The 16,180-nt window shown below is 39.3% G+C and overlaps 1 protein-coding gene across 2 annotated transcripts in view; it reads left to right on the top strand.

Annotated features, from left to right (window-relative positions):
• Positions 1 to 16,180, top strand: part of EPHA3 (EPH receptor A3) — a 499,175-nt gene that overhangs the window by 392,939 nt on the left and 90,056 nt on the right. For both annotated transcript variants that reach the window (XM_082244783.1, XM_082244782.1), the window contains exons 8-9: positions 1,198 to 1,300; positions 11,156 to 11,223. In XM_082244783.1, coding sequence (XP_082100909.1) covers positions 1,198 to 1,300; positions 11,156 to 11,223 — 171 coding nt within the window. The remainder of the gene's footprint in view (positions 1 to 1,197; positions 1,301 to 11,155; positions 11,224 to 16,180) is intronic.

The following is a 16,180-nucleotide window of genomic DNA, read 5'->3' as shown; positions in this document are numbered from 1 at the left end:
TGCTCTTTCTCTGTCCTGGTCTGTAGATGTGCTCCCTACTCTGTTGCTATATATACAATGTTGTATGCATACTATGGACTAGACATCACATAATTTGACTCCAACCAACAGCCCTCTCATTTCCTTAATTCTTTAAGACCTTGTTTACAAGGACACAGAAGGGGGCTCAACTGCCCCCAAACTCTAGTCAGAAAACAGTTATAGAGTCAAATAGCCCAAACAGCTAAGGAAGGATGTTTCTTTGCTTTATGCTACAGCAGGATCAAAGTAAATAGCACATCCTGAAATTGCATCATAACTAAAGGCCATATAACAACAATTTGCAACCACTAAAGAATCAATCACATTAGCACAGCTAATAGTGCTTAGTCACATTTAGGTGGACTTATTCTGTAATGTGAAAGACGTTGCACCACTCTTCCGAAAGGCTTTCTCAGGTAACAAACATTTCTAAACTGATTAAGCCATTAGACCTTTCCAAGAAGTCTAGTTGGATGTGATTGACTACTACCCACTATGCTATGGATGAAGAAAACCTTGATAGAAACTCTGATTAGCATTCTTGTTTCCAGCAAGTTGCTGTCAACCAAAGCTCGGTGTAACAAAAATTCCGGGAAATTGTAGCGACTGACTGTTTTGCAGCATTTAGAACTATCTACGGAATCACCAACTTCATTAGGTACATCCATTGCAGCTACTGAGGATCATACTACACCAGAAATGTGGAGCTCCAATATCAATCATAGTATCAATCTACAGCAGAAACTCTTTTTCTAGTTACAAATTGACAGAGAAGATGATCAGAGTGATTTGTAGCTGCTAAACATCTCTTTTGCAAAGTTACTGGTGTTACATGTCCCCAACATTGCTCAGAGATGGTCTGAAAGTTCCAATGACATGTTATGTACTTTAGCATTTAGCACCGTGTGTGTAAGGGCTGGCGGTGACTGTTGCTTAGTTGTAATTTTTAGTAAAAAGTCTCAAACAAATTATTATATCAATTTAGTACACATTATATAATTATTGCCAATTATTCATTTTTATATTATACTATACGTGGCATTGTTCTCTAAGGCACAGTACAACTCAATTTTTGTTGCTATTGACAGAATGTTGCTGATTTTGTCATTATTTTCTGGAATCACTCATGTGTCTCTTGTGAAGAACTAACATATTTTATTATTTTTATTCTTCTAGCTTTCTCCATTTCAAGTGAAAATAGTCAGGTTGTGATGATTGGCATCTCAGCAGCGATAGTAATTATCCTGCTCACAGTGGTGGTGTACGTGCTCATTGGAAGGTTCGTTGTCTAATTTTTCTGCTCCAATATTATACACCGGATGTATATACATTTTTTTCGGGATTGTCCACACAAATACATGCATGTTTATATAATTCATTATTGGAAATTTTAAAATGTATGTGTATCCAAACCCAAAACAATTTTATTTTAGTTGTGGGTCAAGTAGGAAAGGGTTGGCAACCCTACCATGCTTTGTGTTGCTGTATAGGGTACTTAGGAGCACAGTACCCAGGTTTTTGTCGCTGTCTGTGTCTATGCTGGGAAGATTTACACTCTCTATTTGTCCTGGTGACCACTTTCACCAGAGTTAAAAGTAAAAGAAAATCCAAAATTTGGAGTTGTCACCAGAACAGCAATTCTCCAGTGTGGACATTTGTGATATCATCTGTCTAAAGCTCACAAAGTATTGTTAATATCTTAATGTAAAATCTCCTTTTACACCTCCTCATTTTAGATCTTTATATATAGCACATAAGATAAAATGAAAAGTCCCCAGTAGGACATAGACTGCATTAATATAAAATAAAAGAAAACAAAACAAAGAAAGAAAGAAAAAATGCCTGGGGTTTTAACTTTCCCCTACACATCCTAAACTGTAGAAATATTATAATATATTATTATATCTTTTTATGTTCAATATATATCACTAAAATGTATGTAAAGTAAAAATGTTTTTGATATTTGTTGTTACAAGGAGTAGGGATGGGCTAACACTCCTATTTATTTTTTCTCTTTGTTTTTGCCTGTGTCCTGCTGGGGGTACAGTATATTTTCCTTTACTTTTTGTCCTTGGGAAACCATACAAAATTAGAAGAAAACACTCTAAATGTCATATGAATAGTGTCCCCTGTTGGAGGATTTACCCTTACTTCTTGCTCTAGTGACAGCTCAAAATGTTGGGATTTTATTTTTTATTTTTTTTCTCAATACATTTTTATTGAAGAATAGAATGAAAGCATGCAAGGTATAATATGATATAAATTAACAGAAAAGAAGATATTAAAATAATAAAAACAAAAATTTTAAAAAAGGGTTAATGATGTATAAATTAGTACAAACAATTTTAGGAAGTTGTCATATATGAATACAATGCTTTACATCATAATTAAAGAAATACCATTGTAAAAGATGTAATTTTACATTGTTGTGTTACACACATTAGTGTAATTTCCTCAGGTATGGCATATCTATTGATTGTTAAGTATGTCTATTAGAAATTTCTAACTTATTGTGTTTGAAAATTAAGTCATATAATTAACAGATTTATCTTGGTGACAATGGTCTTCATGACAAATAGCGAGAGTGACCCTCCCAGTGGGGACATAGAAAAACACTTGACACGGGGTCCCTTCTCTACTCTAACCGCAATGAAAAAAAATGCTTGAACATACACTTTAATAATCAAATGTATATTTATGTTAAAGGTTAGATATTTTTTGAACTTACAAGTGGTGCTAACATCAAGGTTTGAAGGTATAATATACATCGGCGGGTATTTTATATCTGTAGTTCTAAATTACTGAACATACATTATAAATTGGCTCATGTAGAAGACAGTTTAATTACATTTATGGATGGATATGTAAATGTTTAAAGAGATAATTATAACAACAGGTGTTTAAAATGAGAAAATAGTAGGTTTCTCATCTCTATCTAGTTACTGTATTAACAAGTAATTTACACTCCAGTTCTTTCATTTACCCAAAATGGAAACAAACAGAGAGAAATAGAATATCAGTTAAATAGAATTAACACAACTCTGACAATTGTTTAAAAAAATTGTATAAATCAATCTAAATGTCTCCAGCACTAGAAACACACTTATACTCACCTTTCTGGTGGCCCGTGTCTCCTACACCACCTCTGTTCCATCACTGTAGACTTCATAAGACTCCATATGTTGTGGTTCCATTATCTGACCCCTACATCACTGCTGATAGCAGTGTGGGGACACAGGCATCTAACACTTTCAAGAGCAGCCTTTCTCAAGCTTTGTACCCCATAGGAACCATTGAAATACTTTTCAGGTCTCAAGGAACTCTTAAAAAAACAATTCATTGGTGGTTAGTAGGAGCAATACCTCAGAATTGGTGTCTAGTAGGAAAAATGCCCCATTTAGTGCTGGTCAGAATGCAACCCTTACAGACAGCTAGAATGATCATTAGGTTCATGCATCTGCCTCTGCCAGGTGGTGTTGACACTGAAATTATGCAGGTGCCATCTAATGACAAGTCAATCAACTAAAGTTCCAGGAACCCCTAGCAACTTCTGGAGGAACCCTAGGGTTCCACAGAATCTTGGTTGAGAATGGCTGCTCTAGAATGTTGAATGCCAAACAGACTGACAGAGACTGCAGTACAAGAATGGAGGAAAAGCAGGGGACCCAGTAGCACAATAAGCATCTTGCATCAAGATTGGAGGAGAAGATAGGAACATTGTCCATAGCAACTAAAAAATCTGTAAAGGCTAACATAACATACATAAAGTACAGGTATATGCATTTGCATTACTTGGTAAAGGAAACCTTTCCAAACATTCTTAAATCAGAATCAGAGGTGGGTCCTCAGCGACTGGTAGTCCCTGGCATGTCTGTTACCCCTGTCCTCAAAACTCTAAAACATGTAAAGTGTATCTAAAGCCAAACCCTTTTCTAGTTTTGTAGAGAGTGGGGAATGTTTTTTTTTTTCTTTTTTTTTAAGTTAGGGAAGATTTCTTTTTACTTCTTGTCCCAGAGAGAGACAAAACAGTAAATGTGAGGAAGCCCCTTTCAGACAGTTGCCACCTGAAAAGTTGTTTCCACTGAAAGATTGCCTTCTTCTCACCTGTCAATGACAAGTGTAAATTTCTGGAATTCTCATCACCTTCAGTCCTGGTGACAATGGCTTTGACAGAACTAAAAAAGTCACATACATACGTACCGAAATGTGGCTTGAAGCATGAATCAGGTGACGTTCTGTCTGTATGTCCTCCTCTCAGTGCAATGGAAGTCAGTCTAACAACTGATGTCTGTTAAACGGTCATTCTAGAAAACCAGCTTCCCCGCTGTCATAATACTATAGTGCGGAAGGGGAGATATGGAGATCTGTCTGTTTTTTGTTTTCCTTCAACCCACGAGTAAAGCCGTGCGTGTATACTAGGGAATCGACCGATTATCGGCAACACCGATAAATCGGGGGCCGATGTGCACTTTTACCGATATATCCCCCCGAGGTTACCGATGTTGCCGATATTTAGGGAAAGTGCTTCTACCGTGTTGATGCCTGCAGCTAGAGGCATCACCCCAGTACCGGTCCATAGCCGACGGTCGGCTGACTTGTAATGACAACCGATGCTGCTGGGAAGCCGCTCAGCTGTCATTACAAGGAGCCGGAGGGGACATCCCCCCTCCCACCGCCTTCTGCGGCTCTCCCGGGTCTCCCGTCCCACCGGGAGACCCGGGTATCCTACCCGGGTATCCGATCTCCACCACAGCCGCCGCTGAAGAGAAGACCCAGGTCTCCATGTAAAAAACCCGGAAGTGATGTCATGACATCACTTCTGGGTACTCTACGCGCCGAATTAAAAAAAATGACAGCATTCAAAACAGACAAACTTGGCGTTTTAATTTGCTTTTTAGTGCCGAGGAGGGGTTTGGGGTCTTTTAGACCCCCAGATCCCTCCACAAGGAGTACCTTTAGAAAAATAAAAAATAAAAAATATATATTTTTTACATGTATGGAAATATCGGCAGATATCGGCCAATACCGATATCCAATGACCAAAATATCAGTTTCGGCATTAAAAAAACAATATCGGTCGGTCACTAATGTATACCCTGCTTAAGTGTAGAAGGGAAATTCCACACCTTGATGTTTAAAAGTCCAGATACAGGTATTATCCAATGTAAAATCAGACTACTCCAACCAGTTGCTGATGAACTAAAGTCTTCCATTTCAAAGTATTTCTTCATTATCACGTCCGCGTAAATGGATTCCTCTCTCTCAAGCCCCAGTGGAATGGGTGAGAGGTCTAACCCCTGAAATACATTGGCTTTGTTTACAATCTTTCTTCAGATTTTCCATTGGAATTATTTTGCATCTGGACTTTATAACAATAGCAATAAAAACCTGACAGGGGTTGAAATTATTTTCTACACTATCCAAAAAAAAAAAAAAACAACCTAAAAACGTTTGGCTTTGATATACTTTTATTTTTAGTATTATCCTACTAAACAGGTTAGCAGTTTAGGCACACTAAACACCTACACCCAAAATAGAAAGGTGAAGCATAATTATATTTATTGACTTTTATGTAATTTTACTACATAAACAGTATGTATGTATATAGCCCAGATGGTAGGCGCACTGTAATTTCAACAAGAAAACAAAATACAATTTAAAAAAAGGGGGCTTGCTGATTTGGTTTATTTCATAGGTTATTGCAGGAATTTTCTAGCTGTTAACATAAGCCTTCATGTTTTCTTTTTGTACATTGTCAACTGTTTGCTGTTTTCTGTAGCTATATTTCACACCTTATTAAATCAGATTGCCTGAGATTTGACCTGTGTATGCCTGATTAAGTTTACTATCTCATGCACTGTGTTATTTCTATTAAAGCCAGGTGTGACATCTTAGGCACTTAGGAGAAGCCTGGGTTGTGCGCACTGATTATGTGTAAACTACGCTATGCAAGTGGCTTTCCAAGAACTGCAGGATTAGATTTCATAACCACATGGACCTCAGGCTTCCCTTGTGTTTCTATTAAATCGTCCAAAATCTCATTCTTCAAATTTGTCGAGCTCAATGCACACGTGTTTTCCTGCAGATTAATGCAACGTTTTAGATGTTAAGGTCCATTACTCTTTGATCCGTCGGTTTCAGCTATAGCGGCTTGACTTGTTATTTTGGGTTTTGTGTTGCTTGGGATAAATTTTCGGCTGTGGATTTTTTTTCAGTTTCCTTTAGAAGCAATCCCATAGGATTGGACGTTCCATGGACACATATAGCTGGGAAAGAGATGTGAGGTCATATCTTATTATGCCTGCAGCTTCCTGGACGGATAATGGCTGATTGGTTCACACAGTCACTTTTTAAAATCATATTCAGAACAAATAATAAACGGGTTTAATCATGTTAGATCCTCAGAGAGTCAATAAATAAGCACATTTATACGGGAATCAAGATTTACACAGCTGGAAGCATTAAACAATGTAGCATCACTAGAGCAAGCCTCACTCCACCAAATACCTGACCCAGTGCATGAACCCAACTTGCCTGATTATTGAGCACTAACCTCATCAAACTGTCCAGGGATCATTAAACCTCCACTGAGACCTCTACAAAATCTGATTCTTGATACAGTGCACCTGTAGACATAGAGCTGTCCTACTAACTGAACCTAGCTCTACCTTCTTGCCAATATCAAGGGCCTTATTTTGCTGACTCCAAGGTCATTATTAACCTCAGATAAAATATTACATAATGGCCCAGTCCACCTATAAGTGATATTTCATTTCAGGATTGAGTTCACCTTGCGTAAACACTCACCTGCATCCTATATCTCTTAAAACTTTTGGCAACAATATCTCTGCAGCTGCTTTTAGATCTTCTTACCTATTTTGATCATTCCAAAGGGGTCATGCAGGGTCAGCAGAAGACATGAGACTACCTGGATTTGTAATGGCAGGAGTGGGTGGCAGAGCCAAGAACTCAAATAAGGAGACTTCCCCATTGCAGTCACCTGAAGGGAGATTCAGTCTTCCAGTGTCCACTCACCCTGATGCTATGAGTGGGTTTATCATTAGTAGAGCACTATAGAATGCATTGACCCCATGCAATAACCCAAAGCAAGCAATCAGATATAATGTTTTTCTAACTATAATAAACTCAGCCTAGAAACAGTGAGATTTGCAGTTTTATACTAATGACGGAGATATACAGGTAGTAGAAACAAGGTATTACCATTCTGATATTGCTGATACAAAGGTAATGGTGGGGCTTAGATTAATGATCATGCCTCATACTTCTTTCTTCTGCTTCAAACACCTGTGTCTGCTTCCCTGGGGTCATTTACTTTCTTTTTCTATTCTACTGTTTTAATATTTTAATATTTTAACGAGCATCTCTGAACAACATGAACAACATGAACCACAGCCGCCATGCCAGTCCTTCTACACCTAAAAAGTGCTTACCTTTTTTTTTAAAAATACATGGCCTCAGGCCACACTCTGGATATATCAACCATGTCCCAAAGTGAAAGCACAGGCTTCACATACAGTCTGCACCTGTCAGCTATGTCTTTATGACACATTTCACCTGAATTGGGCATAATCGTCATGCATGCAAAGTTATGTACAATTGTCTTCAGTGGCATAATTCTCTCCACTGTGTAGACTTGCAGTGTGTTTTTAAAAAATCTGCTTCTTATCTATGATTTCCAACAAATACACCTTTTGAAAGGTGTATATGATATTCATATAAGATACACTATGACTATGTTGACATTGTATACATGTCTTAAAGTGAGTCTGTTGATTTCAATGAAAAATCTTAAAAATGGGTCCCTGCAATAGAATAAGTGAGTCATTTTCTGTTATGCAGCTCTACAGCCTTCAGCATGGTTCTTAACCTCTTGTCGACCATGTAAAGCATTCTGTCCATATAAGTTGATGGAAGCCGAGGTTTACACTACAAGACTACAAGCATTGAACTTATTCTCTCTGGAGAAGAGATGCTTGAGAGGGGATATGACATCAATGTACAAATACCCTACTGGTGACCTTAGCATAGGGAACAAACTTTTCAGAGAAAGGGAATTCAATAAGACACGGGCTACTCACTAAAACTAGAAGAAAACCGGTTTAACCTTAAACTGCGTAAGGGATTCTTTACTGTCAGAGAGGTAAGGATGTGGAATTCTCTTCCACAGGCAGTCGTATCAGCAGGGAGCATCGATAGTTTCAAAAAACTATTAGATGGGCACCTTAAAGACCACAACATACAGGGGTATATAATGTACGGTTAACAGCAAACACATACACATTATGGGTGGAACTGGATGGACTGGTATCTTTTTTCAACCTCACTAACTATGTAAATATGTAACTATGTTTCTGTATGTTTCTGTAGTGCGCAGACGCTCCCCAACTTTGTTTGTCCCTCTGGCTCCCAATCATAGAGAGCCTATGACAACAGTCATGTGATTCATTTAAAATGTCACCAGGAGGGATTCTGAAGGATTTAAAGCTGAACTCTGGGCACTAACATTTATTTTAATTATCTTCCTCAATAACCACCATGCAATTAAATACACTTTGTGTGACCAAATGTCTTTACAAACCTAACTATTACCCTGTAAAAGTAGCAGTGGCATTATTACTGTGCTGTACTTAGCCTATGTAGAGCCTAGCAAAGCTTTGAAGGAGGCCCAGCAGTTCCTCCCACTACAGGCTGCCTGGAGAGAGATACAGGAGGGGGCAGAGACAAGACCAGTCTCCCTGCACAAGGAGAGAGGGTAGGAGTGATTGGTCTTGATTACATGGAGCTCTGCGTAGAAATAAGGTTTCACACGGGATTACTGCACAGTACTGGAAGAAATACACAAAGGATACCATGATTCAAGTAAGAATACACACTTGTATTTAGAAAATTTTTGTTGCTTATCCCAGAGTTCAGCTTTAACATTCAACACCTTATAAGTGTCACCTGCCCTTACTGCACCTTCTTTTTGGATTCTCACTGTGAAGTATCCGATGGGTTTGCAGCCTTCTAGCTAAAGAAAAGCTGAATGAAGTCAGGGCAATTGGGGCTATTTGCTTGGAAACTGCAACAATTTTTTTAGCATTCTCACACACAAAATTAATTTAGTACTATTTATTTCAGGTACTTATATAGCGCTGTCAATTTACACAGCGCTTTACATATACATTGCACATTCACATCAGTCCCTACCCTCAAGGAGCTTACAATCTAAGGACCCTAACTCACATTCATACATACATAGTAGGGCCAATTTTTTACCGGATCCAATTAACCTACCAGCATGTCTTTGGAGTGTGGGAGGAAACCGGAGTACCCGGAGGAAACCCACGCAGGCACAGGGAGAACATGCAAACTCCAGGCAGGTAGTGTCGTGGTTGGGATTGGAACCAGCGACCCTCTTGCTGCTAGGTGAAAGTGCTAACCACAACACCACTGTGCCGCCCATATTGTAATGTTAAAGTGGAACTTCAGGCAAAACATTATTTTTGAGTTGTAGCATGGAAAAAAGGTTGAATCCTATATCAGGTGTCTATTCCTGGGTGCACCTCCAGTGAAACGATTCACCCTCAGTTCCACTAAACAGAGATGTCATGGGAACAAGAGATGAGGGGAATATCCCAATTTTATTTTTCCCTTCACTTTGGGTAGACTATGCATAACAGAAAGTGAAGAATGAGAGTTTCTAATGAGAACACATACAGCAATAAAAACTTGACACACCTGAAAAAAAAAGTTTTTTTTCTAGAGGTAATCTGTACACTAAGTGGAAAATGCTACTTTGTCTATTTTTTGGATGACTGCATTTGCAAGATCTGTTTTCTTAACAGTGGGTTCCTTTACAATTTCTGGCCTTCCACTATCACACATACTGTAAAGCTGGCCATACACATATAGGATTCCTTCATTCAGTCTGTGGGCCAAACAAAAGATATCTAATAACATGTATTAATGAATCCCCCTGCCGGGCTATTGTATTGTTACAGCTTACACCCGATTTATTGCAGGTGCTATTTAGGCAACAATTTTTGGACAAGCTGCTGCAACAAAAGTCAATTGAGCAATCAGCTTTTGTTGAATAGAGCAGTGCCATACGCAGCTAAAAAATTGTCAGTCAGCAGAAAGTGATTAAGCAGTGTATGGCCAGCTTTTTCTCAAGTTGGACATCCAGATGATACATGTATGCCTAATGCTGGCCAAACACACAAAGAATTTTGGCTGAAACTGGTCGTTTTCAGAAAGATCGTTCGAAATTTGTGCTGTTAGTGTACCCAAATTTACCGACGATTTTGACCATAGGCCCGGCTAATGTTGATGGATCTGAAGCAAAAACTTTTACCCTTTCAACTAAAGTGTATACATGTATGTTATAATCGAAACAAAAATAATATTCGGTCCTATATGTTTTTATTGTTATCAAACGATCACTACGAACATGGAAAAGATCATATAAATGTGCTTATTCTATCAGTTAGTGGACAATTCCCTTTCGAATGATAATTAATCGTTCAGTCTGCAAATGACCGAAATTCAGTGTGTGTATGGCCAGCATTGGGCAGCCCATAAATAAATCTGTTTTTTTTTTTTTTTTCATTCAAGCAGAGATTGAATGAAAAAAAATGACTTGATTCCCCCATCCACACACTCATGTTGGATAGGGGAATCCTCCCCACTGAGCTATTGTATTCTTACAGTTGGGAGACTTCCCTGCCATCAGAATACAATGTTCAGCATTGCCGGCTATAGCTGGTGGTGCTGATCAAGAGGGGAAAACCCGATAGGGTGGTTGTGCAGAAGTCAGTTGGTAGGTTGACTTTTGTACAAACTTCCTGCCAATACATGGATCAAAATTCAGCCAGTTTCTGCTGAACCGACCGAATTTGGATTTTTTGTTAACCAGCTTAACTTTATTTCAAACACTTTGGTAAATAAGGTCAAGTGAAGTGTTTATAGAATTCTTATCAAGTCCTTAGTTGTCCTCCTTGGCCATTTGGTGAACTGTCCGCCTTTTACGTACACGAGTCAGGGCCATAACAATGCACATGCTGTCTTATCGTAACGTCAACATGTTTTTCTGTATCATTGAGGAAATGAATGCTTGTGTTTGCTCTTGCAGGTTCTGTGGATACAATAAATCTGTGCACAGCCCTGATGAAAAAAGACTCTACTTTGGAAATGGTCACTGTAAGTGTTGTGATTTATAAGGTCCATTTAACACCGATCATGTGGGAAGGGTGCATTCTTATTTGTATTCTGTTAACTGGAGCTCTTCACTGAATCGCAAGAAAGGATACATTTACACATATGTGACACCTATTGGTTATTTTACTTATTGCAATACTGTAAGGAGAATAATGAGGTGACATACTGTATATTTCATAAGACATGCTTCACCAAGATTTAATCAGAAAGTGACCAGAACGTTTTCTACTTTGCTGTCTGCTGGAAAAGAAAATTATATTTCTCTTAAAGGGAAACTATTTTGTACTTTTAGTGTGTATAATTTTTATTATTAATATTTTTAAAGTGTATTTGCACTTTTGCAGCCAAATTGGGATAACACCTACTTCATATTTGTTACATGTTCCCATTCACATAACATCATGTAAAAACACATTAAAATGTACTGCATATAGTTTGCTTGCATTTTGCTTGCTTATAAATTCCACCTAGCTTCCCCCTTCTATGTAATGTTAACATTACACTGCTATTTTAGAGGTTGTTAAAGTAATTGTAAAGGCAGAAGGTTTTATATCTTAATGCTTTCCATGCATCCGTGTGTAGCAGCCCCCCTAACATTTACCCGAGCCCATCTCTTTCCAGCGATGTGCACATGTGCCTCGGCCATCCGGGACTCCTGATTGGCTGAGACACAGCAGTGGTGCCATTGCCTCCCGCTGCTGTCAATCAAAGTCATATAGCCAATTAGGAGAGCGGGGGCAGGGCCAAACCACAGCTACCTGTCTCAATGGACACACAGAGCTGCAGCTCAGCTCGGGTGCCCCCATAGCAAGCGGCTTGCTGTGGGGGCACTGGACAGGAGGAAGGGGCCAAGAGAGCCAGCAAGTGACATGAGAAGAGGAAGATCTAGGCTGCTCTGTGCAAAACCACTGCACAGAGCAGGTAAGTATAGCATGTTTGTTATTTTTAAAGAAAAAAAAACAAGACTTTAGTATCATTTTAATGTATGAAAAAAGTTAATACAATGCCTGTGGATATAAATTGAGGGGGAAATCATGTGTATTGACTGCTGCCATTTCAATAATTGGTATAAAACCAATAAGCAATGATTAGAAAAAAGAGAGAGTTCCGGAGCTGGTCTATATCCCCTTTTGTGACTACTTTGAGTAAAATTGTGATCTTATTATAAACATATGTTGAAGCATTGGGGATCTTTATTTGTGGGACTCCCTTTTTTTTTTCCTTCTTTTTCAATTTTTGAGAACTTTATGGACTTTATGTATCCATTTATATATGTGAGAACGGTGCACTTTGTAATTTTTAGCACTTTTATTTGCCATTTTGCACAATTGCTTTCTCTGAAGTTTGTATTATTATGCATGTTTTGTATAATATTTGCATTTTACTTGCATGTTAGATATTGCCTATATTGTTTATAGAAAGTCACTATGTATATTAAGTGTTACACACTTAATTGTTTACGCCACAACACATTTTTTTGCACATGTTTATAATAAGATCACAAACTTACTCACTTAGTCACAAAAGGGGATATAGACCAGTGCTGGAACTCTCTCTTTAGTATAATTTTAATGCCAGGAGGCAGGGGCAGGCTTCTTGATCATGTGCGACACAGTGGTGTCCCAACCATGACACTACCTGCCTGGAGTTTGCATGTTCTCCCTGTGCCTGCGTGGGTTTCCTCCGGGTACTCCGGTTTTCTTTCACACTCCAAAGACATGCTGGTAGGTTAATTGGATCCTGTATAAATTTGCCCTAGTATGTGTATGTATGAATATGAGTTAGGGACCTCAAATTGTAAGCTCCTTGAGGGTAGGGAATGATATGAATGTACAATGTATATGTAAAGCGCTGGGTAAATTGACAGCGATATATAAGTACCTAAAATAAAGAAATAAAGTGTGGCCACAGGTTGTCACAGTGGCCACATATTTAGAAGCTGTCAATTGTAAAAAATAACCAGAAATTGTCTATGACAGCTAGCAAATCTCATTATCCATTGTAAGATTTAAACACTGCCTATTTCACCAGCCTCCTGTGTTTTTAGTACCCCCTCTTGCCTTGTTGACTGCGATAGCCTGAAAATTCATACACACATGTCCAGCAATCCAGAGTTGTTCTGCTTCAATCTGCCAATCAGCCACCACACATGAGGTCCCACAACCACCATCTTCTTTACTTATGTCATCAGGGGCTTGCTGTGTGTTCTGGGTTCTTGCAGCCACCAGCCCTCTGATAATTTGCATGCATTGTGGCAGGTCATTAGTGGACCAGCTACAAGAACAAGGAATAGACAATCAGCTCCCTGATGATGGTCAGCAATGCATGCACTCTAAAGTATGCCAAGGCCTCCTGGGATACATGACATCCCCGGAAGCTGTAGGTAAATGGGACATCAATCTTGTTTAGCCGGGAGGAATACAATGGTGTCCTTACCTCACAACTCAATTTGTTTTCTGCTACCTATGTTTGGTAAAAAAAATCACAATAAGCGAATTTTGATTGGTTTGCGCAAAAGTTATTGCGTTTACTAACTAAGGGAAAGATTCATGTCATTTTTGGCGTTTTTTTTTTTAAACGAGTAATGGCGGCGATATGCGATTTTTTTGCGGGACTGTGACATTGTGGCGGACAGATCGGACCCCTGACTGACATTTTTGACACTTTTGGGGTACCAGTGACATTACTACAGTAATCAGTGCTATAAATATGCACTGTTACTGTAAAAATGACACTGGCAGGGAAGGGGTTAATTTTTATTGGTGATCAAGGGGTTAATGTATGCCTAGTGCTTACTGACGTGTGTGGGGGGAGGGGACTATGTGACACAAGGACAGATCGAGGGTTCAGCTATGCTGAACCCTGCAATCTGTCCCTGCCTGTCACTTAGGAGATCCACCCGCTCTGTTTACACAAGCAGGCGGATCTCCACACTCGATTCCCCGATGATCAGGGAAGCCGCCGCTTCTCCCCTGACCCGACTCCCGCTGTGACTGAATACAGCGAGCGAGAGAGCGAGCGAGAGAGGGGAATGTCTGGTGACGTAGTACTACGTCGCCAGACGTTATCGAGCCACTTTGCCGTAGTACAGCTCTAGTGAGCAGTGCGGAAGTGGTTAAAAAGATCATACGCCTGTTTACTTTGCTCTCTTCTCCAATTTTTTTTGCCGGCATTGTTGCAAGCAGCTTACCTCATTTGCTCCCAGTGAAGAACCTCCCTCTCCCAGATGGAGTGATTCAATACAGGTCAAATTCAGGTATCTGCACATCCAGGTGCTTTTTAAAAAAACATTTTAAGGATTTATGAAAAAGGATCTTTGCCCCGTTTGAAACAAATTATAGATCATCAGCTATATATACTGTAGCTGCTGACTTTTTAAAAAAAAGGACACTTACCTGTTCCGGGGTCGAGTGCTGTCCTCACCCTAACTGGTTTTCCGCCAGTCTTCAGGTCACTGGTGTGTTTACTGTGGGCAGCCGGCTGCGATTTTTTGCAGCTTCAAAGCTAGCTGCCCATTGTGGATGCGCACACCGTGCTGCGTTTTGTGAATGGTCCAGCAGCCTTCTGTGATGTGTCCCAGAAAGTTGTGGGCAGCAAGGGGGAGATGAGAACTTTTGGTAGACGCGCTGCATTGATCTGACCAAAAGTTTGAGAGGGTACCTGCCAAATCAATGAAAAATATAGTGGAGAAGGGGGGGGGGGGGTAGGGGGATATAAAGAGAAACCTCCTCTTTGAAGTAAATTTCCGCTTTAAAGACAAATAAGCTACATTACTTTGTGTCTTTTAGAATTTTATATCTGCCTGATGTTTAGCTTCAAATAAAGAATTTTGTGGACAGACTATAACAGTAATGATGTTGTTTCTGAGTAATTGCTCAGTGGCAGTTTTTTCTTCCCATTTGGTAAATGTCTTGTTCCAGTTTAACAACAAAAATCACTTTTAAATTATGCTAAACAAGCTGAAGATTTTGTGAATGCCATAAACAGACATAAAATGTAGATAGCATGTCTCTTTGTACCAGGGGGCTGATACAGATGGATGTGTAAGCTGCCTGAATGATTATTACTGCAGTGTAGTCAGAACGGGCTTGATTACCAGACTGCATCATGTGGCTTTCAACCACGTGCCTTCCACATTGATTAGATCATTCAGATCAGTAACAATGGCTAATAAAATGGTCTTCCATTATCTGGAGAGATGTTTTTACAATAATTAGAACTTTCCTTCCCAGCTGATTGATATTGAGACTGGTCATCACTTGAAAATCCAGCAGGCTTGTGAAATCTGGTAAAAGCATCACAGTGTAATGCAAAGTCCAATAACCCATAGCAGCCAACTAGATGTTAGATTACTGTAGCCAGAATAGTGAATACTGATGGTATACAAGTTCTGTATGAGATGGGGAGAGATAGGATTGTTCACTTGTTGCTTTAAAGAGAATCTGTTCTATGTAAGGTTTGTCCTAAAGAGAATCTGTTGCTTTAGTCATTCAGGGCAAAATGACAGGTTCTCCTGAAAGCTTTGGCAGTGTGGCCAGGTTCACACCTCTGCATGTTACATAGTTAATGAAGTCAAAAAATGACACAGGTCCATCTAGTTCAACCATTGTGCAAGTGTGAATTTGTGTTTTACCCATATTGGCATATCAGATTAAGAGTTCCACCTTTTCATTGCTCAAATAATAAATAATCTCTTGTGCAATTTTAGATTATACCTCCTTTTATCCAGTTTGATAAAGGGTAAAGAGGTTATTACAGTTTATATAATCACCTTTGATGTATTTGTACATTGCGATCATATCTGCATTGGTGCACAAGGGTGCTATTTATTTTAAATGACACCCCTTGAGTGCTGGGTCACACTTGTGCGATGTGGGAAGGCTGCGAATTTGCAGCCTGTTCCCGCATCGCAAACGCACATCTGGCAGTTCACACTGCC

This window comes from Pelophylax lessonae (assembly GCF_965119305.1).
Source record: "Pelophylax lessonae genome assembly, chromosome: 2".
NCBI classification, from domain to species: domain Eukaryota; kingdom Metazoa; phylum Chordata; class Amphibia; order Anura; family Ranidae; genus Pelophylax; species Pelophylax lessonae.
This window is presented reverse-complemented; position numbering and strand designations above follow the sequence as displayed.